This window comes from Salmo salar, chromosome ssa25 (assembly GCF_905237065.1).
Source record: "Salmo salar chromosome ssa25, Ssal_v3.1, whole genome shotgun sequence".
In the NCBI taxonomy this organism is placed as follows: domain Eukaryota; kingdom Metazoa; phylum Chordata; class Actinopteri; order Salmoniformes; family Salmonidae; genus Salmo; species Salmo salar.
The window spans coordinates 19,335,375-19,363,214 of NC_059466.1; the positions used below are offsets into that span (position 1 = coordinate 19,335,375).

Here is a 27,840-nt window from a genome sequence, read left to right on the forward strand (position 1 = left end):
ATTCCAGTGAGATTGCTAAGGCGAACACCGCCATGTTAAGTTTTGCCCAACCTAGGTCGAGGCACAGACATGGTCTCAATGGGGATAGCTGAGCTGACTACACTGACTGTGCTAGTGGCAGACTCCACTAAGCTGGCAGGCTGGCTAACAGCCTGCTGCCTGGCCTGCACACTAACTCATTGTGGAGCTAGGGGAGTTAGAGCCCTGTCTATGTTCGTAGTTAAGATGAGAGCACCTCTCCAGCTAGGATGGAGTCCGTCAATCCTCAACAGGCCAGGCTTGGTCCTGTTTGTAGGTGAGTCCCAGAAAGAGGGACAATTATCTACAAATTCTATCTTTTGGGAGGGGCAGAAAACAGTTTTCAACCAGCGATTGAGTTGTGAGACTCTGCTGTAGAGCTTATCACTCCCCCTAACTGGGAGGGGGCCAGAGACAATTACTCGATACGACACATCTTTCTAGCTGATTTACACGGTGAAGTTATGTTGCGCTTGGTGACCTCTGACTGTTTCATCCTAACATCGTTGGTGCCGATGTGGATACTCGCCAGTTTTAGCTTTAGCCAGCACCATCTTCAGATTAACCTTAACATCAGTAGCCCTGCCCCCTGGTAAACAGTGTATGATCGCTGGATGATTCGTTTTAAGTCTAATACTGCGGGTAATGGAGTCGCCAATGACTAGGGTTTTCAATTTGTCAGAGCTAATGGTGGGAGGCTTCGACGTCTCAGACCCCGTAACGGGAGGAGTAGAGGCCAGAGAAGGCTCGGCCTCTGACTCCCGACTCGCTGCTTAATGGGGAGAACCGGTTGAAAGTTTGTCGGCTGAATGAGCGACACCGGTTGAGCATTCCTACAGCGTTTCCCTCCAGAAGCCATGAGAAAGTTGTCTGGCTGCGGGGACTGTGCGAGTTGATTTATACTATTATCTGTACCTACTGGTGGTACAGACGCTGTTTCATCCTTTCCTACACTGAAATTACCCTTGCCTAACGATTGCGTCTGAAGCTGGGCTTGCAACACAGCTATCCTCGCCGTAAGGCGATCGTTGTCCTGTATATTATGAGTACAGCGACTGCAATTAGAAGGCATCATGTTAATGTTATGCTACGCACTTTAGCACTCTGCAGTCCAGTTCTGTGATCTTCACTGCTTAGCCATTGCTGCTCTTAGTTGTTTCCACTTCAAAATAACAGCACTTACAGTTGACCGGGGCAGCTCTATAAGGGAAGTAATTTGACAAACTGACTTTTTGGAAAGGTGGCATCCTAAGACGGTGGCACATTGAAAGTCCCTGAGCTCTTCAGTAAAGACAATCTACTGCCAATGTTTGTCTATGGAGATTGCCTAGTGTGGCTGAAATAGTCGAATCAACTAATTTGAAGGGGTGTCCACTTACTACTGTATATATTGTGTATGTTGCAAAACTGAAAACTATGTTTTGGTTGGTAATGTGAACCATAGATTAAGCTATAATACACACATATTTTAGGTTTATAACTGTTTATTATAATAAAACAAAAGGTGTATCCGGCGTTCTGTTTTCTGCTATGTGCATTTTGCGCCACCTTGTGGACTCATTCTTTCAAGTTGCTGAAAACCCCACTATTGATTGAGTTGCGTTCACTCATACCATTCAATCCATTACTGAAGTTTAATCTATTACTTGTAAAACCAGATCAAGTGTAGGCAACATTGAAAAGTAACCTATTAAAATAATGTATATCAAACTAGAAAATATAGTTACAAACCAATAGCTTAAGTAATTATTGTCAATCAAGTCGGCCCAGGTAGCCTATCGATATCACACTAAAGGCTATTATTTTCCAGAAAGAAATGAGTGAAATCCAGTGATACTGTATGTTGACAGTTGTTTTTTTGAGAGGGGTTCTTGCATTTTGCGCATGGTTGCGTGCAAGGATTTAGAAGGAGGGGTGAAAAAGTTGCTGTGTCTCAAATCGACAATTGAGCATCACATGGCAGTCTTATGTCTAGAAAATGCATGTGCTGATAATCAGATCTCTCCTACACAAGTGAAGCAAAATAACCTTAGTTTAGGAATCTGCTCACGTCAGAGTTGAGAGGGAGGGGTTTGGGGTCTGTTGCTGCTGATGCTGTGGTGTGGATATTGCGTTTATATTTCTTCTAGTCATCGCCGCCTTCACTTCGTGCTTGTCAACACCGGCGGCATTCGCGCCCTAGATGGCTGCACTTGGTAGTCCTTTGTGAGATTATTTTCCCGAGGACTTTTGACCTATAAGTAAACCATGACTGACCCAACGACACAAGATTCCTTCCCCGTCCCGGATCCCACAATCGTGGATCCTTCAGCTGTAAGAAACGGCGTATGCGCTCCGGAGGCGAACCTATCCAAAAGACCGAGTCAGGGCGATCCTTTCAGTATGGACCGGGACCAAGAGATGAAAATCACGGACAGTGTTGAGGGACAAGGTAGTAAGTAATGCAGGGATTACAAACTTTATTGTTGTAAAAGTAAATCCCCACTTCGATGTGATTGATTGGCACTTCTGGACTTTACTTATAGGCCTACCATCTATAAAGTTTAAAAAAATATATATATATAAATTATGAATTTGGTAAATTGTTAATGTGTTCTTCTAATAATTTACAACGTGCATAATAGCCTATCAAATACATGGCAATATGTCACACATTTCTTTGAGAGACAAATAATAGTCACACATTTTTCTTGTCATTATATTTATCAAGGTGTTAATTGAGTGTGACATCTATTTTTTCTGGATGAATCACAAAAACCATTATGTGAATGTGTATAGGTTATCAAACAATACAAAAATGAATGTACATTCTGAGCCCTAACTCAGTCTGTAACATATATACATTTTTAAGAGAGATAATAAGATACAGTTTACAAAACAGTTCTGCAAGACAGTAGAGAGTCTTTGGTGATGCAGTGGTTATGAAAATTCACTCAATATTCAGAAGTTTTGTCATTCTCTCTCTCTTTCACACTCACTCACTCACTCACTCACTCACTCACTCACTCACTCACTCACTCACTCACTCACTCACTCACTCACTCACTCACCACTCACTCACCACACACACCACACACACCACACACACCACACTCACCACACACCACACTCACCACACACACACACACACACACACACACACACACACACACACACACACACACACACACACACACACACACACCACACACACACCACACACACACAGGTTAGCACATACTCTTGTTTTAAGTCCCTGTTTGAAAGAATTGTGTTCACAACCACAAAATGTGCTATTGTCCTCAGAAAGGTGGTGAGGGCATCATTCATCTTTACTTTATGGTCACATTCAACATAATCATACATGATTACTATAGCTTATTTGAACTCAATAACTGACATCAATTCTATACATAACCTATGTTATATACTCTTATAAAACTGGTTGTTTGGATCCTGGATGCTGATTGGACAAGCAGCGTTCCAAGCCGTGCTGTATTGGCGGTCACAGACACACCTATGCCTGCTAACAGTTCCATCTGAAAATGATCACTATGCCCCCTAAGAATATCGTGTTCATTGTCGCTGTCTAAATCATCCAGTGGTGTAGTGGTATACCCACTTATTTTTCCGTGGGCGTTCCGTGTACTTACTTCTTAATCCCCACTGATACGTACCAAAGTAGTGTAGTGGAAGTATACGCCGTTTCAATAAAGAAGGCTGATGGAACAGATCAGCAGTTTGCAGGAAACAACGTTCTATAACGTGCACCGCACATGCGAGCGGTTTCATGGACAGAGATAGACATATCCGTTAGAAATTTAGAAAGAGGGGGGATTTAAACATGCAACAACTATCGTGGGTTGCTAATATGACTAGGATAATGCCTTTGGCTGCTAGACAATGAAAGACAGTTGAAAGAAAATCAATAGAACATTAGAAAGCATATGAGTAAGAAGCATCATACAAATAATTGCCTCCTCGTTTCTATCGTGGGATTTTGGCTATGGGCTACTTTCAAGTAAGGTAGGCCTAAAACATGCCTCATAATATGAAGTAAAACATCCAGGTTTCAAACAAATAAGGAATAGCCTATATGTTTTCTAGCGATACTAATGGTAGGCCTAACCATCTTCTGGTAGATGGAAAAGCTTTCTCAAAACCTTCTCTATTAAATGTTAACTACAGTAGCTACAAAGTAGTATACCTGTCAGAAAGACATCATGATTATTTGCATCAATCCAATAGCCATTTCTTTTGAAAACTCCAACTCATGTGGTACAGAAACACTGCTAATCAAACAACAGTGCTAGGTGCTTCTACACTTTAATTAAGGGTAACTACACTTAAAAATATACATTTCTTAGATTTTTCCAAGACCTCAAAAGTGGTCTCCTGATGTAGTTTGAGCATGGTTATGGACTTAGAACTGTGTTTCCCAACCCTGGCCCTCGTGTACCCTCAGCAGCACACAATTTTTGTTGTAGCCCTGGACAACCACAGCTCATTGAGGGCTTGATGATTAGTTGACAAGTTGAATCAGTGTGCTTGTCCAGGGTCACAATAAAAAAAAGTGTACTGTTGGAGGTACCCCAGGACCAGATTTGGGAAACACTGACTTAGAACATTCCATTTTTTGTTTGTTTCTGTTTAAAAAAAAGTGTGACTTTGAGAGTGAAAACCTGAAAAAAAATTGGAAAAATCTGAAACCTGTAATTTTGATTACAATTATCTGTTTCAATGGTAGGATTACTAGTAGCCTACTTGCACAGTACAGCTTGGGTTGGCCGGACTGTGAAAGACCAATATGGGATTTATCATTTTAGGGAATTCAGAGTGTATGTCACTGTTTCTCATAGAATTTTTCACACAGGGCGCCTTTCCTTCACGTTGTTTGAATTAAAAAAATTAAAAAAATTCAGTATACCCACTTCTCCAGACACCACTATACCACTGGAATCATCTCTTGTATTTATCTTGTATTTATCCTAACTCGCACATTATTTCCCCTTGCTTCCAGCCTAGTATTTAGTTTGGTACAGCGGTGGTTAATATAACCCTGTCCAACCTCGGGAACAATGTTTCAATTTTCAATTTCTATTTCTGTAGTACCATACATAGAGTGAACGAGACAACCACGTTGCGTTGTGCATAAGAACAACCCTTAGCCGTGTTATATTGGCCATATACCTGTCACGTCCTGGCCAGTATATAAGGTTAATTGTTTTGTAGTTTGGTCAGGGCGTGGCAGGGGGTATTTGTTTTATGTGGTTCGGGGTGTTGTGTTTGTGTAAAGGGTGTTTGATTTAGTATTCCGGGTTTTGGTTTATGTTTAGTTAATTCTATGGTTAGTCTAGGTTGTGTGTTTCTATGTTTGGTTGATTGGGGTTGGGACTCTCAGTTGAAGGCAGGTGTTGTCTATCTGCCTTTGATTGAGAGTCCCATATATTAGGGTGTGTTTGTATGTGTGATTTGTGGGTGATTATTCTGTGTATAGCCTTGTGCCTTACCAGACTGTTTATTTGTCGAGTGTTCGTTTTTTTGTGTTTTGTATGTTCATTTTTGAGATTAATTAAAAATCAAGATGAGCATTCACGTACCTGCTGCGTTTTGGTCCTCATTCACCGACAACAGCCGTGACAGAATCACCCACCACCAAAGGACCAAGCAGCAGAGGAAGGAGCAGACGGAGTTCGAGTTGGACTGGCGGGAGAAGTGGACTTGGGAGGAAGTTCTGGACGGGGCCGGACCCTGGCATCAGGCTGGGGATTATCGACGCCCGCAGTGGGAAATTGAGGCAGCCAAGGCAGAGAGGCGGTGGTACGAGGCCAAGTACGCGCTGAAGGAGAAGCACGAGAGGCACCCCCAAGAAAATTTTGGGGGGGGGGCACACGGGTAGTTTGGCTAGGCGTAAGAAGAGCCGGAAGCCAGCTACTCGTGGTTATATGGAGGAGCGTATGGGGTGGAGAGCGCTATGTTTCGCTGAGGAGCGCACTATCTCACCCATACGCACGCACAGTCCGGTGCGCGTTATTCCAGCCCCTCGCAGGTGCCGTGCTAGAGCGGGCATCCAGCCTGGTAGGAGGATGCCTGCGCAGCGCATCTGGTCGCCGGTACGCCTCCGAGGACCAGGCTACCCAACTCCCGCTCTACGCACGGCTACCATCAGGCCCCTGCACAGCCCAGTCTGCCCTGTACGAGCACCCCGCTCGTACAGGGCTACTAGTTCCATCCAGCCAAGGCGGGTTGTGCAGGAGGTAAGATCTAGACCGGCTGTGCGCCTCCATAGCCCTGGGTTTCCAGCTCCTGTCTCTCGTGCGGACCCGGAAGTGCGTCAACCCAGTCCGACTCGTCCTGTTCCCGCTCCCCGCACTAGCCTGGAGGTGCGTGTACATAATCTGGTAAGCCCAGTACCAGCACCACGCACCAGGCTACAAGTGCGTCAACCCAGCCTCGCCAGTCAACAGTCTTCATCAGAGCTGCCCGCCAGTCAACAGTCTTCATCAGAGCTGCCCGCCAGTCAACAGTCATCATCAGAGCTGCCCGCCAGTCAACAGTCATCGTCAGAGCTGCCCGCCAGTCAACAGTCATCGTCAGAGCTGCCCGCCAGTCAACAGTCATCGTCAGAGCTGCCCGCCAGTCAACAGTCATCGTCAGAGCTGCCCGCCAGTCAACAGTCATCGTCAGAGCTGCCCGCCAGTCAACAGTCGTCAGAGCTGCCCGCCAGTCAACAGTCGTCAGAGCTGCCCGCCAGTCAACAGTCGTCAGAGCTGCCCGCCAGTCAACAGTCGTCAGAGCTGCCCGCCAGTCAACAGTCGCCAGAGAGGTCAGACTGCGCTGAACTGCCGGAGTGGCCAGACTGCGCTGAACTGCCGGAGTGGCCAGACTGCGCTGAACTGCCGGAGTGGCCAGACTGCGCAGAACTGCCGGAGTGGCCAGACTGCGCTGAACTGCCGGAGTGGCCAGACTGCGCTGAACTGCCGGAGTGGCCAGACTGCGCTGAACTGCCGGAGTGGCCAGACTGCGCTGAACTGCCGGAGTGGCCAGACTGCGCTGAACTGCCGGAGTGGCCAGACTGCCCTGAACTGCCGGAGTGGCCAGACTGCCCTGAACTGCCGGAGTGGCCAGACTGCCCTGAACTGCCGGAGTGGCCAGACTGCCCTGAACTGCCGGAGTGGCCAGACTGCCCTGAACTGCCGGAGTGGCCAGACTGCCCTGAACTGCCGGAGTGGCCAGACTGGCCAGACTGCCCAGACTGTCCCGAATTGCCAGACTGCCCAGACTGTCCCGAATTGCCAGACTGCCCAGACTGTCCCGAATTGCCAGACTGCCCAGACTGTCCCGAATTGCCAGACTGCCCAGACTGTCCCGAATTGCCAGACTGCCCAGACTCTCCCGAATTGCCAGACTGCCCAGACTGTCCCGAGTTGCCAGACTGCCCCCCGGCGATGCCAGACTGGCCCGACTGCCCCTCGGCGATGCCAGAGTGGCCCGACAGCCTGGAACGGCCGGAACCAGAGCCACCTCCAGAAATAGGTGGGTTGGGGAGGGGGGGTGTAGCACAGTGCCGTCGTTGACGGCAGCCACCCTCCCTTCCCTCCCTTTAGAAAAGGGGACTTTTTGTTGGTGTTGCTTGGGGTTATTTTTTGTTAAGGTGCTTCTGGGGTAGCACCTTTAAGGGGGGGGTACTGTCACGTCCTGGCCAGTATATAAGGTTAATTGTTTTGTAGTTTGGTCAGGGCGTGGCAGGGGGTATTTGTTTTATGTGGTTCGGGGTGTTGTGTTTGTGTAAAGGGTGTTTGATTTAGTATTCCGGGTTTTGGTTTATGTTTAGTTAATTCTATGGTTAGTCTAGGTTGTGTGTTTCTATGTTTGGTTGATTGGGGTTGGGACTCTCAGTTGAAGGCAGGTGTTGTCTATCTGCCTTTGATTGAGAGTCCCATATATTAGGGTGTGTTTGTATGTGTGATTTGTGGGTGATTATTCTGTGTATAGCCTTGTGCCTTACCAGACTGTTTATTTGTCGAGTGTTCGTTTTTTGTGTTTTGTATGTTCATTTTTGAGATTAATTAAAAATCAAGATGAGCATTCACGTACCTGCTGCGTTTTGGTCCACATTTTCTGATGACGATTTCGCATTATCGTCAGAAGACGAAAACAATTGTGACAATACCACACCACCTCGGGCCTTATTGCTTAATTCTTACATGTTCTATGTTTGAGCATCGTTCATTATTTTCCATAGAACGCATAGCCCCTCGTTGATTATCCTTCACATGATCTCTTTCACAAGTTTGATCATAATCCCTTTGTTATCCACATGGAGACTTGAAAATTATATAAAATATTACTGGATTGTCACGGATCCCTCTGGAACTTTCATTGCGCACACCTGGCCCCTATTCCCACTGATTGTATTTGTATATATGTGCCCTTTGTTCACCATGGTGAGGTTGATTATTGTTACTAGGTCCGTTGGTGCGTGTGAGTACCTGTGCTGTGTGTTTTGGGCTTTCGTGCCCTTGTGGATTGCACAGATGATTACGGGTATCGTCCCGTGTGTTAATCATTGTGCGCGTGTGTTATTTATTCGAGGTACTCCTCGCTCTTTTGTTTTATTGTTTCAACCCTGTGTTTTTGCATAGTGTTTGTTTGGTCTTCGTCCCCGTGCCTTTACACGGCGCGCTGTAATTTGGGTGCAATAAATACCCCTATTACGCACTCCTGCGTCTGTTTCCCGAATCTCTTTATACCAACGTGACATGGATATGACCAAGGATATGACCAAGGTCCCAATTATGCTTATCATAACTCCCACCCCCACTTGGCATTCATCTTTGTAATAGTGTGAGATTACACATGGTGGCCCTTTCCATGCCAAATGATTAACAATTATTTATTTTTTGCTTTATGCTGTAATATTTATATTTACTCTTAATGGAAATCCATTACCAATTGGGTCATATGATGACCAGAGCCATTGTAATGAGATGGTAATAAGGTAATATAACATAATTGCCCTAAAAATTATAGTATTTATTTTTAGGGCAATCTCGTTGGAAATTGTACAAATAGAGAGGTTCAAGACCCTCATAAGACATCACAGTAAAATAGAAGGATGTATTGCAAAAATAAATAATACAATATGGTAGTGAACTGGGAAAGATCTGTGGACATCTGAGGGTTGGAATTAAGATTGGAGTGATTGGTTTATTGGCAGATGTGCTTGGATTCCAGTGCAATTAGGAAATAAACTTTATATATAATTTGTATGTTTTCCATTAAGTCCTCCAACCAGGGGAGAGGGGGGTAGGGGCATAATAAATAAAACAATACAGTATATATAAAAAAGGGGATTAGAAATTATGCAAGTAATGTTACTTGATAGACTTCAATTCTATCTGCTTACTTCATAGCTGATTTAACCCCCCCGGACCGCTTACTCTAGTACTGTTAGTACCTATCAAAAGCGTCTGTTGAAGACAGACAGGTAAAGTGGTGAATGAGGAGGAACCCTAACTTCCTTAAAAGGAGCCAATCACCCGCCCTCTGGTTATTCTCGAGCATGCTTCTCTTCCTCACACTCTTGCAAGCAGGGGAATGCGATGATACATTTCACTCATATTATTAGAGAACCAGGGTTAAGCAAGTAACCTTAAGTTCTCTTTCAAATACTTGCCAATTGTTACATTTTTTTATATATATATAGTCGCATAAACCAGATAGGTGTAGTGAAATGTTTTAATTTACAGGGTCAGCCATAGTAGTACGGCACACCTGGAGCAAATTGGTGTTAAATTCCTTGCTCAAGTGCACATCGACAGATTTTTCACCTTGTTTGCGCATGTATTCAAACCAACAACCTTTGTGTTTCTTGTCCAATGCTCTAACCGCTAGGCTACCTGCCACCCTAATTTCACTGCATCACTATGGGGATATGGCCAACATCTGTATCGCAAAACACACTCTCTTAAGCCAGGGAAGTCCCAACATCAGCAACCCTCAGAGGTCCCGAAACTAAGGGAGTACTGCCCCAAAAAGGTGCAAGAGACAACCCATTAAGGAAAAAACCTCATAACAAAGTAAGGGGAAGCCCAATACAAGGCGTATACAATCTCAACAAGAAAATAGCTTCAAGTGTTTTGTCCAAATACTCGTGGATTCTAGTAATAAAAGAATGGACGACCTGACCAGAGAGGTCCAGGACCTGAAGAACAGTTTGCAGTTTTCCCAGGGTCAGCTCGATGAGTTGAAACAGGAGAACGGCAAGATGACAGCAATCTGTAAGTCATTGATAGAGGACATCAGTTCTGTGTGTGAATCCATGACAACAATGCTTGTCTCGAGGGACAATCAAGGCGGAACAACATGGTGGTGGACGGAATTGCAGATTCTCCACATGAGACTTGGATTGAGTCTGAGGACAAAGTGAGGGAAATGATCTCTGAGAAATTGAAGATGGACCACAGGGAGATTGAGGTGGAGCACACCCACAGGACTGGAAAACCCACCACCGGCCCAGATGATAAGCCCAGGCCGATAGTGGTCAAGTTCCTGAGGTTCAAGGACAAGGTAGCTGTTCTGGAACGAGCAAAGAACTTGAGAGGAACGTATATCTTCCTCAACAAGGACTATCCTGAAGCTGTGCGCCAGAAGAGGAAAGAACTGATCCCAGCCATGAAAGCTGCCAGAGTGCGTGGGGACATTGCTTGTGTCCCTTATGACAGGCTCATTGTCCACCCTTCCTTCCAGAAGCCTGGAAGAGATGAGAGAGCCAAGCCTATGGTTTCGTAGCTCCAACCCCGCAGCACACACACACACACACACACACACACACACACACACACACACACACACACACACACACACACACACACACACACACACACACACACACACACACACACACACACACACACACACCAATGGATTAATGGACTGCTGAAGGTATATATTTTTCTCTTGCTTTGTTTGCTCTTTTCAGTTTTATGTTTATCTCTGATAAGCTACCCAGGAAAGGGCTAAAAATAGCCCATATTAATGTATGTAGCCTTAGAAATAAGGTTCATGAGAATAAATAACTTGCTAACATCAGATAACATTCATATATTAGCCATTTATGAGACTCACTTAGATAATTCAGTTGATGATACATCAGTAGCAATACAAGGATATAACATCTATAGAAGAGACAGAAATTATTTTGGGGGAGGTGTTGCTGTATATATTCGGAGCCATATCCCTGTAATGGTTAGAGAAGATCTTATGTCAAGTGTTATTGAAGTGTTGTGGTTGCAGGTTCACTTGGCACATCTAAAGCCTTTTCTTTTGGGGTGTTGCTATAGGCCACCAAGTGCTAACAGTCAGTATCTAAATAATATGTGTGAAATGCTTGATAGTGTATGTGATGTAAACAGAGAGGTCTACTTTCTTGGGGACCTGAATATTGACTGGTTTTCATCAAGCTGTCCCCTCAAGAGGAAGCTTCTTACTGTAACCAGTGCCTGTAATCTGGTTCAGGTTATTAATCAACCAACCAGGGTGTTTACAAACACTACAGGAACAAGATCATCTACATGTATCGATCACATTTTTACTAATACTGTAGAACTTTGTTCTAAAGCTGTATCCATACCCACAGTATAGTGGCTATATCCTGGAAAACCAAAGTTCCAACAGCTGGGCCTAAAATAGTGTATAAGAGATCATACAAACGATTTTGCTGTGACTCTTAGGTGGATGATGTTAAAAATATATGTTGGTCTGATGTGATTAATGAGGAGCATCCAGATGCTGCACTTTACACAATTTATGCAATTGCTTCTTCCAATTATTTATAAACATGCACCTGTCAAGAAACTGACTGTTAGAACTGTTAAGGCTCCATGGATTGATGAGGAATTGAAAAACTGTATGGTTGGAAGAGATGGGGCAAAAGGAGCTGCTAATAAGCCTGGCTGCACATCTGACGTGCTTACTTCTTGCAAATTGAGAAATTATGTGACTAAACTCAACAAAAATTAGAATAAACTTTATTATGAAGCCAAGATCAATGATATAAAGAATTTTTTTAGTACTTTAAATGAAATTATGGGCAGAAAGACAAATTCAACTCTATCTTTCATCGAATCAGATGGCTTATTCATCACAAAACCATTTGATGTTGCCAATTATTTTAAATATTATTTCATTGGCAAAGTGGGCAAATTTAGGCAGGAAATGCCAACAACGAACAGTGAGCAATTGTATTCATGCATAAAAAAAACTAATAATGATAGAAAAGCAGTGCAAGTTTGAATTTTGTAAAGTTAGTGTGGGAGAGGTGGAAAAATGATTGTTATCGATCAATAATGACAAACCTCCTGGCATTGACAACTTAGATGGAAAGCTACTGAGGATGGTAGCTGACTCTATAGCCACTCCTATCTGTCATATCTTTAATCTGAGCCTAGAGGAAAGTCTATGTCCTCAGGCCTGGAGAGAAGCCAAAGTAATTCCGCTACTGTAACGGCTGTCTTCTGTAGAAATGGACCAAGGCGCAGCAGGTATGTGAATACTCATCTTTAATTAAAATAAAGGAGTAGAGCATCCACTTAACAATTCAAACAAAGTAACAACAGCTACAGTTCTGCAGGCTAGAAACGCAGTGCAAAAAACAACCACCCACAACCCCAAAGAAAAACACACACACCTATATAGGACTTCCAATCAAAGGCAACTATACACACCTGCCTTCAATTGGAAGTCCCAATCATCCACCCAACATTTAACCAATACAAACATGCCACGTCCTGACCCCAAAACTAAAACACTAGCTCCATCTGCTGGTCAGGACGTGACAGTACCCAACCCCTCAAGGTGCAGACCCCGGAATGCACCTACCAACAAAAAAAAACCAACACAAAACCCATAAACAATAACCCTAAAACAATAAGGGAGGGAAGGGAGGGTGGCTGCCGTCACCGACGGCACTGTGCTACACCCTCCCTCCCCAACCCACCTATCCTGGAGGTGGCTCAGGTGCAGGGCGTGGACCTTGCTCCACCGTCGGCGTAGCCCACTTCGGTGGCGCTGCTAACTGCGCCGGGCAGATGGGCCACTTGGGCTGACCCTGGCAGACGGACCACTCGTGCTGGGCCGGAGGACAGGAGGACCCCCTCGGGCTGGACCGGGGGACAGGAGGGCCCCTCGGGCTGGGCCGGGGGACAGGAGGGCCACTCGGGCTGGGCCGGGGGACAGGAGGGCCACTCGGGCTGGGCCGGGGGACAGGAGGGCCACTCGGGCTGGGCCGGGGGACAGGAGGGCCACTCGGGCTGGGCCGGGGGACAGGAGGGCCACTCGGGCTGGGCCGGGGGACAGGAGGGCCACTCGGGCTGGGCCGGGGGACAGGAGGGCCACTCGGGCTGGGCCGGAGGGCAGGAGGGCCCCTCGGGCTGGGCCGGAGAGCAGGAGGGCCCCTCGGTCTGGGCCGGAGAGCAGGAGGGCCCCTCGGGCTGGGCCGGAGGGCAGGAGGGCCCCTCGGGCTGGGCCGGAGGGCAGGAGGGCCCCTCGGGCTGGGCCGGAGGGCAGGAGGGCCCCTCGGGCTGGGCCGGAGGGCAGGAGGGCCCCTCGGGCTGGGCCGGAGGACAGGAGGGCCCCTCGGGCTTGGCCGGAGGACAGGAGGGCCCCTCGGGCTGGGCCGGAGGACAGGAGGGCCCCTCGGGCCGATCCTGACAGGCAGGGCACCCTGGCAGATCTGGGCAGGCGGGCACCTCTGGCAGAACCGGGCAGTCTGGCCACCCTGGCAGAACCGGGCAGTCTGGCCACCCTGGCAGTTCAGGGCAGTCTGGCCACCCTGGCAGTTCAGGGCAGTCTGGCCACCCTGGCAGTTCAGGGCAGTCTGGCCACCCTGGCAGTTCAGGGCAGTCTGGCCACCCTGGCAGTTCAGGGCAGTCTGGCCACCCTGGCAGTTCAGGGCAGTCTGGCCACCCTGGCAGTTCAGGGCAGTCTGGCCACCCTGGCAGTTCAGGGCAGTCTGGCCACTCTGGCAGTTCAGGGCAGTCTGGCCACTCCGGCAGTTCAGGGCAGTCTGGCCACTCCGGCAGTTCAGGGCAGTCTGGCCACTCCGGCAGTTCAGGGCAGTCTGACCTCTCTGACGACTGTTGACTGGCGGGCAGCTCTGACGACTGTTGACTGGCGGGCAGCTCTGACGACTGTTGACTGGCGGGCAGCTCTGACGACTGTTGACTGGCGGGCAGCTCTGACGACTGTAGACTGGCGGGCAGCTCTGACGACTAGACTGGCGGGCAGCTCTGACGACTGTAGACTGGCGGGCAGCTCTGACGACTGTTGACTGGCGGGCAGCACTGACGACTGTTGACTGGCGGGCAGCTCTGGTGATGGTTGACTGGCGGGCAGCACTGACGACTGTTGACTGGCGGGCAGCTCTGGTGACTGTTGACTGGCGAGGCTGGGTTGACACACTAGACTCCTGATGCGTGGGGCTGGTATAGGACGTGCCAGCCTGGAGACACGCACCTCCATGCTAGTGCGTCTGGCGGGAAACACCGGACCGAAAGGGCGCGCTGGCGGTCTTGATTGTAGGGTTGGCATCCCCCCTTCCGGCTCGATGCTCACCTTGCCCTGGCACCTGCGGGGCGCTGGTACTGGGCGAACTGGGCTGTGCGTCCGTATAGGCGAGATGGTGCATACCTCAGCGTAACATGGCGCCCCTCCACCTCGTACGCACCTCCCTGTAGTCACGGGTAGCTGGCTTACTGCTCCTCCCTGGCCTGGCCAAGCTACCCGTGTGCCCCCCCAAAAAAAAATCTTGGGGCTGCCTCTCGGGTTTCCTAGCCAACCGTGTTCCAGCGTAACGTTCCCGATGGTTCCTCTGTCCAGCTGCCTCCACTCTCCTGAGTGCCTCCACCTGTTCCCATGGGAGGCGATCCCTTCCGGCCAGGATCTCTTCCCAGGTGTAGGCTCCCTTGCCGTCCAGGACGTCCTCCCATGTCCATTCCTCCCTTTTTCTCTCCTGTGGCTTCCTCCTCTTCTGCTGCTTGGTCCTTTGGTGGGTGGTTCTGTAACGGCTGTCTTCTGTAGAAATGGACCAAGGCGCAGCAGGTATGTGAATACTCATCTTTAATTAAAATAAAGGAGTAGAGCATCCACTTAACAATTCAAACAAAGTGACAACAGCTATAGTTCTGCAGGCTAGAAACGCAGTGCAAAAAACAACCACCCACAACCCCAAAAAAAAACACACACACCTATATAGGACTTCCAATCAAAGGCAACTATACACACCTGCCTTCAATTGGAAGTCCCAATCATCCACCCAACATTTAACCAATACAAACATGCCACGTCCTGACCCCAAAACTAAAACACTAGCTCCATCTGCTGGTCAGGACGTGACAGCTACCCAAGAGTGGTAAAGCGGCCTTTAATAGTTCTAACAACAGACCTATAAACTTGCTGCCAGCTCTTAGCAAACTGTTGGAAAAAATGGTGTTTGACCAAATACAATGCTATTTTTCTGTAAACAAATTAACAACAAACTTTCAGCATGCTTGTAGAGAAGGGCACTCAACATGTACTGCACTGACACAAATTACTGATGATTGGTTGAAAGAATATAATAATAAGAATATAATAAGAAGAAGATTGTGGGAGCTGTACTGTTAGATTTCAGTGCAGTCTTTGATATTATTGGCCATAACCTGTTGCCTGTTGTTGAAAAAACGTATGTGCTATGGCTTTTCAACCTCTGCCATAATGTGGATTTAGAGCTATCTGTCTTATAGAACTCAAAGGGTTTTCTTTAATGGAAGCTTCTATGATGTCAAATATGTAAAGTGCGGTGTACCGCAGGACAGCTGTCTAGGCCCTCTACTTCTCTTCTATTTTTACCAATGACCTGCCACTGGCATTAAACAAAGCATGTGTGTCAATGTATGCTGATGATTCCACCATATACGCATCAGCAACCACAGCTAATGAAGACACTGAAACCATTAACAAAGAGTTGCAGTCTGTTTTGGAATGGGTGGACAGTAATAAACTGGTCCTGAACATCTCTAAAACTAAGAACATTTTTATTAGGTACAATTCATTCCTTAAGTGCTAGACCTCAGCTGTATCTTTTAATGAATGGCGTGGCTGTTTAACAAGTTGAGGAGACTAAATTACTTGGCATTACCTTAGATTGTAAACTGACTAGGTCAAAACATATAGATTCAATGGTTGTAAATATGGGGAGAGGTCTAGCCGTAATAAAGAGAGACTCTGCTTTTTTGACACCACACTTCAAAAAGCAAGTTCTGCAGGCTCTGGTTTGGTCTAATCTTGATTATTGTCCAGTCGTGTGGTCCAGTGCTGCAAGGAAAGACCTAGTTAAGCTGGCCCAGAACAGAGCGGTACGTTTTGCTCTTAATTGTAATCAGAGAGCTGATATAAATACTATGGATGTCTATGGAGTCTTTCTTGGCTAAGAGTTGAGGAGAGACTGACTGAATCACTTCTTTTTATAAGAAACATTAATGTGTTGAAAATCCCAAATTGTTTGCATTGTCAACTTACTCACAGCTCTGACACACACACTTACCCCACCAGACATGCCACCAGGGGTCTTTTCACAGTCTCCAAATCCAGAACAAATTCAATAAAGCGTACAGTATTATATAGAGCCCTTATTGCATGGAACTTCTCATATTGCTCAAATAAACAGCAAACCTGGTTTGAAAAACAGATAAAGCAAAACCTCTCCCCTACACAACGCCTCTCCCCTATTTGACCTAGATAGATTGTGTGTATGCACTGCTATGTAGGCTATGTGTGCCTTTTACATTTTTTTTATGTCGTTCTGTCCTTGTCTATTGATGTTCTGTATTATGTCATTCTGTATTATGTTTCATGTTTTGTGTGGACCCCAGGAAGAGTAGCTGCTGCTTTTGCAACAGCTAATGGGGATCCTAATAAAATACCAAATACCAAATGAGATATGCTCCAAAAACAGTTCCCAATAGGTAAACTCATCAGAATATTGTCCCAAGAGAGAAGGGCCCAATGAGAGAGGAGCATGATACCCTTGCCCAAGCTCGCTTACAATCCAAGTAGATGCGAACCGCACGTACTGGACAACGACAGGGACATGTTTCTAGGGAAGGCGACAGGTGAAAAGCCATAGTCAAGGTGCAACAATGGGAGAAGAAAAAAAATTGACCCGAGCCAAAGATGGGGTTAGGTACATTAACCTGAAATACCTCTGGGCAGACTGCAGGCACGAACAGTGGCTGGTAGAGCACAGTCCAGACATACGCTTAGGGCAGTAGTAAAGCAAAAGTTGGAGTAATATTAAATCTCCAAGCTTTAAGCACAATAGACATGTCCCAGGACGAGCTAAAAGCTTAGCGACTGGGCGTAAGCAACATACCCCCCTTAGAGACGACACAACAGTTATGGATAAACTGTATAACTGTTGGGGCCTTGGCAGGCAGAGAAAGATGAACCTTCTCTCCAACCAAAAGATCCCGCAGGGAGTATAGGACCATGGAAAACAGAGTGTAGGAAGGAACAATCTGTATAGTCACACCACTTCTCCACAAAAAAATGTAACAACTGTAAAACAGAGAGCGTGCATAAAGGGCTGGCACTCTTTTCCAAGAGTTGTGGGCCTGTCTCTTTTCCTACTCTCTTTTTCCCCCCTTTTTCTCTCATCAGCTATCCCCGAAGGCTGAAGTGTCCTAGCCTGACGACTTATACTAAATTCTTCCACCGCTTTATTGCTTCCTAAATACTTTAGTCTGAGACTGCCACTATTGAAGTCATTTGTGGTGACGAGGGGCACGGGTGGTGTTGTACAAAACATAGTCATCAGCGGTTGGATTGTCTCTAACCAATCAGAATATCAAAGCCAATGACACATTTTCTAACTGCCGCTTTCAAATTAAATAAAATGTTATTAGTCACATGCACCAAATACAACAGGTGTAGGTAGACCTTACAGTGAAATGCTTACTTACGAGCCCCAAACCAACAATGCAGTTTAAAAAAAATAAAATAAATATGAATAAGAATAAGAAATAAAAGTAACAAGTAATTAAAGAACAGCAGTGAAATAACAATAGCGACACCCTATACAGGGGTGTACCGGTACAGAGTCAATGTGTGGGGGCACCGGTTAGTCGAGGTAATTGAGGTAATATGTACACGTAGGTAGAGTTATTAAAGTGACTATGCATAGATGATAATAACAGAGAGTAGCAGCAGTGTAAAAGAGGGCGGGGGGGGGCAATGCAAATAGTCTGGGTAGCCATTTGATTAGATGTTCAGGAGTCTTATGGCTTGGGGGTAGAAGCTGTTTAGAAGCCTCTTAGACCTAGACTTGGCGCTCCGGTACCACTTGCCGTGTGGTAGCAGCGAGAACCGTCTATGACTAGGGTGGCTGGAGTCTTTGACCATTTTTAGGGCCTTCCTCTGACACCGCCTGGTATAGAGGTCCTGGATGTCAGGAAGCTTGGCCCCAGTGATGTACTGGGCCGTATGCACTACCCTCTGTAGTGCATTGCGGTCGGAGGCCGAGCAGTTGCCATACCAGGCAGACAGGATGCTCTTGATGGTGCAGCTGTAGAACCTTTTGAGGATCTGAGGACCCATGCCAAATCTTTTCAGTCTCCTGAGGGGGAATAGGTTTTGTCGTGCCCTCTTCACGACTGTCTTGGTGTGCTTGGACCATGTTAGTTTGTTGGTGATGTGGACACCAAGAAACTTGAAGCTCTCAACCTGCTCCACTACAGCCCTGTCGATGAGAATGGGGCCTGCTCGGTACCCTTTTTCCTGTAGTCCACAATCATCTCCTTTGTCTTGATCACGTTGAGGGAGAGGTTGTTGTCCTGGCACTACACGGCCAGGTCTCTGACCTCCTCCCTATGTCTTGTCGGTGATCAGGCCTACCACTGTTGTGTTATCGGCAAGCTTAATGATGGTGTTGGAGTCGTGCCTGGTTGTGCAGTCATGAGTGAACATGGAGTACAGGAGGGGACTGAGCATACACCCCTGAGGGGCCCCTGTGTTGAGGATCAGCGTGGCGGATGTGTTGTTACCTACCCTTCACACCTGGGGACAGCCCGTCAGGATGTCCAGGATCCAGTTGCAGAGGGAGGTGTTTAGTCCCATGGTCCTTAGCTTATTGATGAGCTTTGAGGGCACTATGGTGTTGAACAGTGAGCTGTAGCCAATGAATAGCATTCTTACATAGGTGTTCCTTTTGTCCAGGTGGGAAAGGGCAGTGTGGAGTGCAATAGAGATTGCATCATCTGTGGATCTATTAGGCCGGTATGCAAATTGGGTCTAGGGTTTTTGGGATAATGGTGTTGATGTGAGCCATGACCAGCCTTTCAAAGCACTTCATGGCTACAGACAGGAGGTTACCTTAGTGTTCTTAGGCAGGTTACCTTAGTGTTCTTGGGCACAGGGACTATGGTGGTCTGCTTAAAACATGTTTGTATTACAGACTCGGACAGGAAGAGGTTGAAAATGTCAGTGAAGACACTTGCCAGTTGGTCAGCGCATGCTCGCTGTACACGTCCTGGTAATCCGTCTGGCCCTGCGTCCTTGTGAATGTTGACCTGTTTAAAGGTCTTACTTACATCGATTGCGGAGTGCGTGATCACACAGTCTTCCGGAACAGCTGGTGCTCTCATGCATGTTTCAATGTTATTTGCCTCGAAGCAAGCATTGAAGTTATTTCGTTTGTCTGGTAGACTAGTGTCACTGGGCAGCTCTCGGCTGTGCATCCCTTTGTAGTCTGTAATGGTTTGCAAGCCCTGCCACATCCAATGAACGTCAGAGCCTGTGTAGTACGATTCGATCTTAGTCCTGTATTGAGGCTTTGCGTGTTTGATGGTTCGTCGGAGGGCATAGGGGGATTTCTTATAAGGTTCCGGGTTAGAGTCCCGCTCCTTGAAAGCGGCAGCTCTAGCCTTTAGCTCAGTGTGAATGTTTCCTGTAATCCATAGCTTCTGGTTGGGATATGTACGTACGGTCACTGTGGGGACGACGTCAATGATGCACTTATTGATGAAACCAATGACTGATGTGGTGTACTCCTCAATGCCATCCGAGGAATCCCGGAACATATTCAAGTCTGTGCTAGTAAAACAGTCCTGTGGCTTTGCATCTGCTTCATCTGATCACTTTTTTATTGATTGAGTAACTGGTGCTTCCTGCTTTAATTTTTGCTCGTAAGCAGGAATCAGGAGGATAGAATTATGGTCTGTTTGCCAAATGGAGGGCGAGGGAGAGCTTTGTATGCTTCTCTGTGTGTGGAGTAAAGGTGGTCCAGAGTTTTTTCCCTCTGGTTGCACATTTAACATGCTGATAGAAATTTGGTGAGACCGATTTAAGATTCCTTGCATTAAAGTCCCCGGCCACTAGGATCGCTGCCTCTGGGTGAGCGTTTTCCTGTTTGCTTATGTCGGAATACATCTCATTGAATGTGGTCTTAGTGCCAGCATCAGTCTGTGGTGGTATGTAGACAGCTACGAAAAATACAGATGAAAACTCTTGAGGTAGATAGTGTGGTCTACTGCTTATCATACTCTACCTCAGGCGAGCAAAACCTCGAGACTTCCTTACATATCATCCACTAGCTGTTATTTATAAAAATACATAGTCCGCTGCCCCTTGTCTTACCAGACGCCGCTGTTCTATCCTGCCGATACAGCGTATAACCAGCCAGCTGTATGTTGATAATGTCGTCGTTCAGCCACTACTCCGTGAAGCATAAGATATTACAGTTTTGAATGTCCCATTGGTACCTGTTGAGGACAGACGTTCCGTTAGCGGAATGCCTCACCAATATCCAATTGTAGAGCGTGGCGCGAAATACAAAAAACCTTAAAAATGCTATAACTTCAATTTCTCAAACATATTACTATTTTACACCATTTGAAAGATAAGACTCTCGTTAATCCAACCACATTGTCCGATTTCAAAAAGGCTTTACAGCGAAAGCAAAACATTAGATTATGTTAGGAGAGTACCCAGACAAAAATAATCACACAGCCATTTCCAAAGCAAGCATATATGTCGCAAAAACCCAAAACACAGCTAAATGCAGCACTAACCTTTGATGATCTTCATCAGATGACACTCCTAGGACATTATGTTATACAATACATGCATGTTTTGTTCAATCAAGTTCATATTTATATCAAAAAACAGCTTTTTACATTAGCATGTGATGTTCAGAACTAGCATTCCCACCCAAAACTTCCAGTGAATTTACTAAATTACTCATCATAAACGTTGACAAAATACATAACAATTATTTAAAGAATTATAGATACAGTACTCCTTTATGCAATTGCTATGTCAGATTTTAAAATAGCTTTTCGGCGAAAGCACATTTTCTATTCTGAGAACATAGCTCAGCCATCACAGGCTAGCTATTCAGACACCCGCCAACTTCGGGGCTCACTAAACTCAGAATTACTATTAGAATTTTTTTATTACCTTTGCTGTTCTTCGTCAGAATGCACTCCCAGGACTGCTACTTCAACAACAAATGTTGTTTTTGTTCCAAATAATCCATAGTTATGTCCAATTATCCCCGTTTTGTTTGTGCGTTCAGGTCACTATCCAAAGGGTAACGCGCGAGCCCATTTCAAGACAAAAAAATTCAAAATGTTCCATTACCGTACTTAGAAGCATGTCAAACGCTGTTTAAAATAAATTTTTATGCTATTTTTCTCGTAAAATAGCGATAATATTCCAACCGGACAATGTTGTATTCATTCAAAGAGGAAAAGAAAAAATGGCGAGGTCACGAGAACGCGCATCTCCAATCTCTTTGTCACCAGGCAGTCCACTGACAAACTGTGCTCCTGTTATCTGCCCAGAGACAGGAGACACCTCAATCCGGTTTATGAAGGCTTTAGAGAGCCAATGGAAGCCTTAGAAAGTGTCACGTAACAGTTCAGATACTGTAATTTTGATAGAGATGCAACAGAAGGACTACAAATTCGCAGACAGGCCACTTCCTGCTTGGAATCTTCTCAGGTTTTTGCCTGCCATATGAGTTCTGTTATACTCACAGACACCATTCAAACAGTTTTAGAAACTTTAGAGTGTTTTCTATCCACATCCACTAATTATATGCATATTCTAGTTTCTGGGCAAGAGTAGTAACCAGATTAAATCGGGTACGTTTTTTTCACCCGGCCGTGAAAATACTGCCCCCTATCCACAACAGGTTAATCTTCCACGTAGGTCATTAATTTTATTTTTCAAAGATTGCACGTTTGCTAGTAGAATTGGAAGGCAGTGGGGGTTTATTCGATCGCCTACAAATTCTCAGCAGGCAGCCCGCCCTCCCGGACCCTTTTTCTCCGCCTTCTCTTCACGCAAATGACGGGGATCTGGGCCTGTTCCTGGGAAAGCAGTATGTCATTCACGTCAGGCTCGTCGGACTCGTTAAAGGAAAAAAAGGATTCTGCCAGTTCGTGGTGTGTAATCGCAGTTCTGATGTCCAGAAGTTTTTTTCGGTCATAAGAGACAGTAGCAGCAACATTATGTGCAAAAGAAGTAAAAAAATAAGTTACAAACAACACAAACAAACAAAACACAATTGGATAGGAACACGTAAAATGTCAGCCTTCTTCTCCGGCGCCATCTTTACCCTCATGTGTTCTGGCTCTGGCCCAACCCATCAGTTTCTGGACAAATCAGACGGCCACGAATGTGTTCACATTCAGTGAAGGGTCGGGGAGGTACTCAGATCCAGACTCATTGTGGCGAATAAACTTTTCTGGTATTTGGTATTTTATTAGGATCCCCATTAGCTTTTGCAAAAGTAGCAGCTACTCTTCCTGGGTTCCACACAAAACATGAAACATGACATAATACAGAACATTAATAGACAACAGCTCAAGGACAGAACTAAAAGGCACACGTAGCCTACATATCAATACATACACACAAACTATCAAGGTCAAATAGGGGAGAGGCGTTGCTTTATCTGTTTTTTTCAACCAGGTTTGCTGTTTACTTGAGCAATATGAGATGGAATGGAGTTCTGTGCAATAATGGCTCAATATAATACTGTACGCTTTCTTGAATTTGTTCTGGATTTGGGGACTGTGAAAAGATCCCTGGTGGAATGTCTGGTGGGGTAAGTGTGTATGTCAGAGCTGTATGTAAGTTGACTATGCAAACAATTTGGGATTTTCAACACATTAATGTTTCTTATAAAAAGAAGAAGAGATGCAGTCAGTCTCTCCCCAACTCTTGACCAAGAGAGACTGGCATGCATAGTATGCATAGTCCGTGGGTATGGCGTAGCGTTTGGCCGGATCAAAAAGTATTGAGAATTGAGGATTGAGAATTGCTTCGTTCACTAGGATGTTTGCTGAAGTGTTTTAGGGAGTGTTTGACAGTGATGAGGGGTGGTCGTTTTACCGCGGGCCCATAACGGACGCAGGCAATGAGGCAGTGATCGCTGAGATCCTGGTTGAAGACAGGTGTATTTAGAGGGCAGGTTGGTCAGGATGATATCTATGAGGTTGCCCGTGTTTACAGATTTAGGGTTGTACCTGGCAGGTTCCTTGATAATTTGTGTGAGATTGAGGGCATCTAGCTTTGATTGTAGGACGGCCGGGGTGTTAAGCATATCCCAGTTTAGGTCACCTAACAGTACAAACTCTGAACATAATTGGGGGGCAATTAATTCACATATGGTGTCCAGGGCACAGCTGGGGGCTGAGGGGGGTCTATAACAGGTGGCAACAGTGAGACACTTATTTCTGGAAAGGTGGATTTTTAAAAGTAGAAGCTCGAACTGTTTGGGCACAGACTTAGATAGCCTGCAGAGTTCTGTTATGCTATCTCTGCAGTAGATTGCATCTCCAACCCTTTGGCAGTTCTATCTTGGCGGAAAATGTTGTAGTTGGGGATGGAAATTCTGAATTTTTGGTGGCCTTCCTAAGCCAGAATTCAGACACGGCTAAGACATCAGGGTTGGCGAAGTGTGCTAAAGCAGTGAATAAAACAAACGTAGGGAGGAGGCTTCTGATGTTAACATGCATGAAACCAAGGCTTTTACGGTTACAGAAGTCAACAAATGATAGCACCTGGGGAATAGGAGTGGAACTTGCAGCTACAGGGCCTGGGTTAACCTCTACATCACCAGAGGAACAGAGGAGGAGTAGGATAAGGGTATGGCTAAAGGCTATAAGAACTGGTCGTCTAGTGCGTTGGGGACAGAGAATAGAAGGAGTAGATTTCTGGGCATGGTAGAATATATTTCAGGGCATGATGTACAGACAATGGTATGGTAGGATGTGAGTACAGTGGAGGTTAACCTAGGCGTTGAGTGATGATTTCATCTCTGGAGGCACCAATTAAGCCAGGTGAGGTCTCTGCATGGGTGTGGGGTGGGACAAAAGAGCTATCTAAGGCATTTTGAGTGGGACTGAGGGCTCTACAGTGAAATAAAAACAATAAGAACTAGCAAAGACAGCAGTAGACAAGGCATATTAACATTAGAGAGAGGCATAAAGTAGAGGTCGACCGATTATGATTTTTCAACGCCGATACCGATTATTGGAGGACCAAAAAAAAGCCGATACCGATTAATCGGCCTATTTTTATATATATATATATATATATATTTTTTTTTGTGTAATAATGACAATTACAACAATACTGAATGAACACTTATTTTAACTTAATATAATACATCAATAAAATCAATTTAATCTCAAATAAATAATGAAACATGTTCAATTTGGTAAATAATGCAAAAACAAAGTGTTGGAGAAGAAAGTAAAAGTGCAATATGTGCCATGTAAAAAAGCTAGCGTTTAAGTTACTTGCTCAGAACATATGAAAGCTGGTGGTTCCTTTTAACATGAGTCTTCAATATTCCCAGGTAAGAAGTTTTAGGTTGTTGTTATTATAGGACTATTTCTCTCTATACCATTTGTATTTCATATACCTTTGACTGTTGGATGTTCTAATAGGTACTTTAGTATTGCCAGCCTAATCTCGGGAGTTGATAGGCTTGAAGTCATAAACAGCGCAATGCTTGAAGCACAGCGAAGAGCTGCTGGCAAATGCAGGAAAGTGCTGTTTGAATGAATGCTTACGAGCCTGCTGCTGCCTACCACCGCTCAGTCAGACTGCTCTATCAAATCATAAACGTAATTATAATATAATAACACACAGAAATACGAGCCTTAGGTCATTAATATGGTCAAATCCGGAAACTATCATTTCGAAAACAAAACGTTTATTCTTTCAGTGAAATACGGAACCGTTCCGTATTTTATCTAACGGGTGACATCCCTAAGTCTAAATATTGCTGTTACATTGCACAAGCTTCAATGTTATGTCATAATTATGTACAATTCTGGCAAATTAATTACCGTCTTTGTTAGGAAGAAATGGTCTTCACACAGTTCGCAACGAGCCAGGCGGCCCAAACTGCTGCAAATACCCTGACTCTGCTTGCACAGAACGCAAGAGAAGTGACACCATTTCCCTAGTTAAAATGAAATTCATGTTAGCAGGCAATATTAACTAATATGCAGGTTTAAAAATATATACTTGTGTATTGATTGTAAGAAAGGCATTGATGTTTATGGTTAGGTACACATTGGTGCAACAACAGTGCTTTTTTGGCGAAGTAGCCTGTGATTCAATGATAAATTAACAGGCACTGCATTGATTATATGTAACGCAGGACAAGCTAGATAAACTAGTAATATCATCAACCATGTGTAGTTAACTACTGATTATGTTAAGATTGATTGTTTTTCATAAGATAAGTTTAATGCTAGCTAGCACCTTACCATGGCTCCTTGCTGCACTGTAGTCAGCCTGCCACGCAGTCTCCTCGTGGAGTGCAATGTAATCAACCATAATCGGTGTCCAAAATGCTGATTACCGATTGTTATGAAAACTTGAAATCGGCCCTAATTAATCAGCCATTCCGATTAATCGGTCGACCTCTAGCATAAAGCAATCACAGCTGTTGATCAGGAGAGCTAAGACAACACCGGGTAAATGGCGATGAATGGGCAGAGCGGGTCAGTTAGGTACATACAGGACCTGAGTTCGAGGTTGGGGCGGACAGGTAATCAAAATGAAGTACTGTGTTATTGAAACAGTCCAGGGGGCATCAGCTGTGTAGCCGAGTGATCATAGGGTCAAAAGAGCAGCAATAGGTGAGTCAGGGTGCCGTTCGGTAGTCACTACTACGCTAGGCGAGCAGGGGACACAGCGTTCAGAAAAGCTAGTGGGCCAGGGCTAGTAGATGGTTCTTCGGCAACATCGTAAGAGAATAGCCTGTTGAGACCACATCGGGCGATCACGTCGGCAGTCCAGTCGTGATGGATCGGCGGGGCTCCGTGTCGACAATAAAGGGTCCAGGCCAATTGGCAAAGGAGGTATTGTAGCCCTAGGATTAGCTGGTATATGGGCCTAGCTCGAGGCTAGCTCAAGTCTAGCTGGTGCTTACTTCAGGACAGAAGCATTAGCTAACAGTAGCCACTCGTTTGCAGCTAGCTAGCTGCGATGATCCGGTGTAATGATCCAGAGCGGCAGGAATCCGGTGATATGGTAGAGAGAAGCAGTCTGATATGCTCTGGGTTGATATCGCGCTATGCAGACTGTCAGGTGTTGTCCGAGCTAAGGCTGGCTGGTTACCGAGAAAAAGGTGAAGACCACTAGCCGTGGCTAACAAAGACTAGTGGCTAGTTAGCTGGCTAGCTCCTGTTGGAAGTTCCGGTTATAAGGAATAAAAATAGCAGATTCGTACCACATTGGGTGAGGCGGGTTGCAGGAAAGTATATTTAGTTTATAAATAGATAGTGAGATTAAGATATATACGAAAAAGACTGGCTATTTACACGGAATAAGACACGGGATAAGACAACAACAAATACACACGTCCTACTGCTACACCATCTTGGGCATTTGTATGTTAGCTCTGCCATCCCAAACGGCATGGTCACCATGTTTTGGGATGGGGTCTCCCTGGGCCCTCATAGGGTCGTCTCGTCTACCAGGCTGCAGCAAGTCAGTCTGGATAGATGCAGCAAGCGGGCTCTTTCAGGACAGAGCAGCCAGCGCCATGACATAAGACATCAAGCAATAAAGCCTAAGGAAGAAGCACACAACTGTGGCGCAGTATTCGTAATCCTGGGCAGCAGAACAGCTTCGTAACTGGTATGTCTTGGCCCTGCTCCATGAAGAAGGGTTTTCAAGAGCAAAGGCAGAGCAGTCAGTGACCTGGCTGCGTGAACCAATCGCAGTAAAAAGTGGTAAGATGAAAAGCCGAAGCTTTGTGGACTCCCAAGACCGCAGAGCCATGAGGCTAGCCAGTCGGTCTAGTTAACACAAGCAAATAAACATGGGTTAAACTTGATGAGAGAATTGATCTAGCAATGTTACTGTGTTGCAGGTTGTAATGCTTGGGTGGTTATCTTGCCTGGGGCTTTAACTAACTAGCAGGTACCTCGTGGTGAAGTTGTGCCATGGCAGCTCGGTGCTGGCTGAAGGAAACCCCATGGGGGCTGAGTTAGAGTCCTCCCATGACCGACGGAGCCGTGAGGCTTAGACGGTCGGTCTAGTTAACACAACGGGTGAACGTAGGTTAAACTAGATAAGAGAAGGGAGCTAGTAATACTACTGTCTTTAAGGTAGGGTATGCTAGTGAAGTTAGCTTACATCTCAGTGAGCTAGCCAAGTTAGCCTTGCAGCATGGGCTAAATGAGTCTCAATAGCTAGCCTTGATGCTAGCTACCAACGGAGACTGAGAAGTAGAAAAGGAATTAGCCAGTTAGCTTCAGCTGGCTGGTG

General features: G+C 45.7%; 1 protein-coding gene across 2 annotated transcripts in view; it reads left to right on the forward strand.

The window, feature by feature from the left end:
- The first annotated feature begins 1,972 nt into the window (after window positions 1–1,972).
- The window catches only part of LOC106586306 (transmembrane protein 163), a 110,539-nt gene continuing 84,671 nt past the window's right edge, over window positions 1,973–27,840 (forward strand). The window contains exon 1 of one of the 2 annotated variants that reach the window (XM_014173457.2): window positions 1,973–2,452. In XM_014173457.2, coding sequence (XP_014028932.1) covers window positions 2,266–2,452 — 187 coding nt within the window. In that variant the 5' untranslated portion in view covers window positions 1,973–2,265. The remainder of the gene's footprint in view (window positions 2,453–27,840) is intronic. The other variant, XM_014173458.2, reaches the window with a different exon arrangement.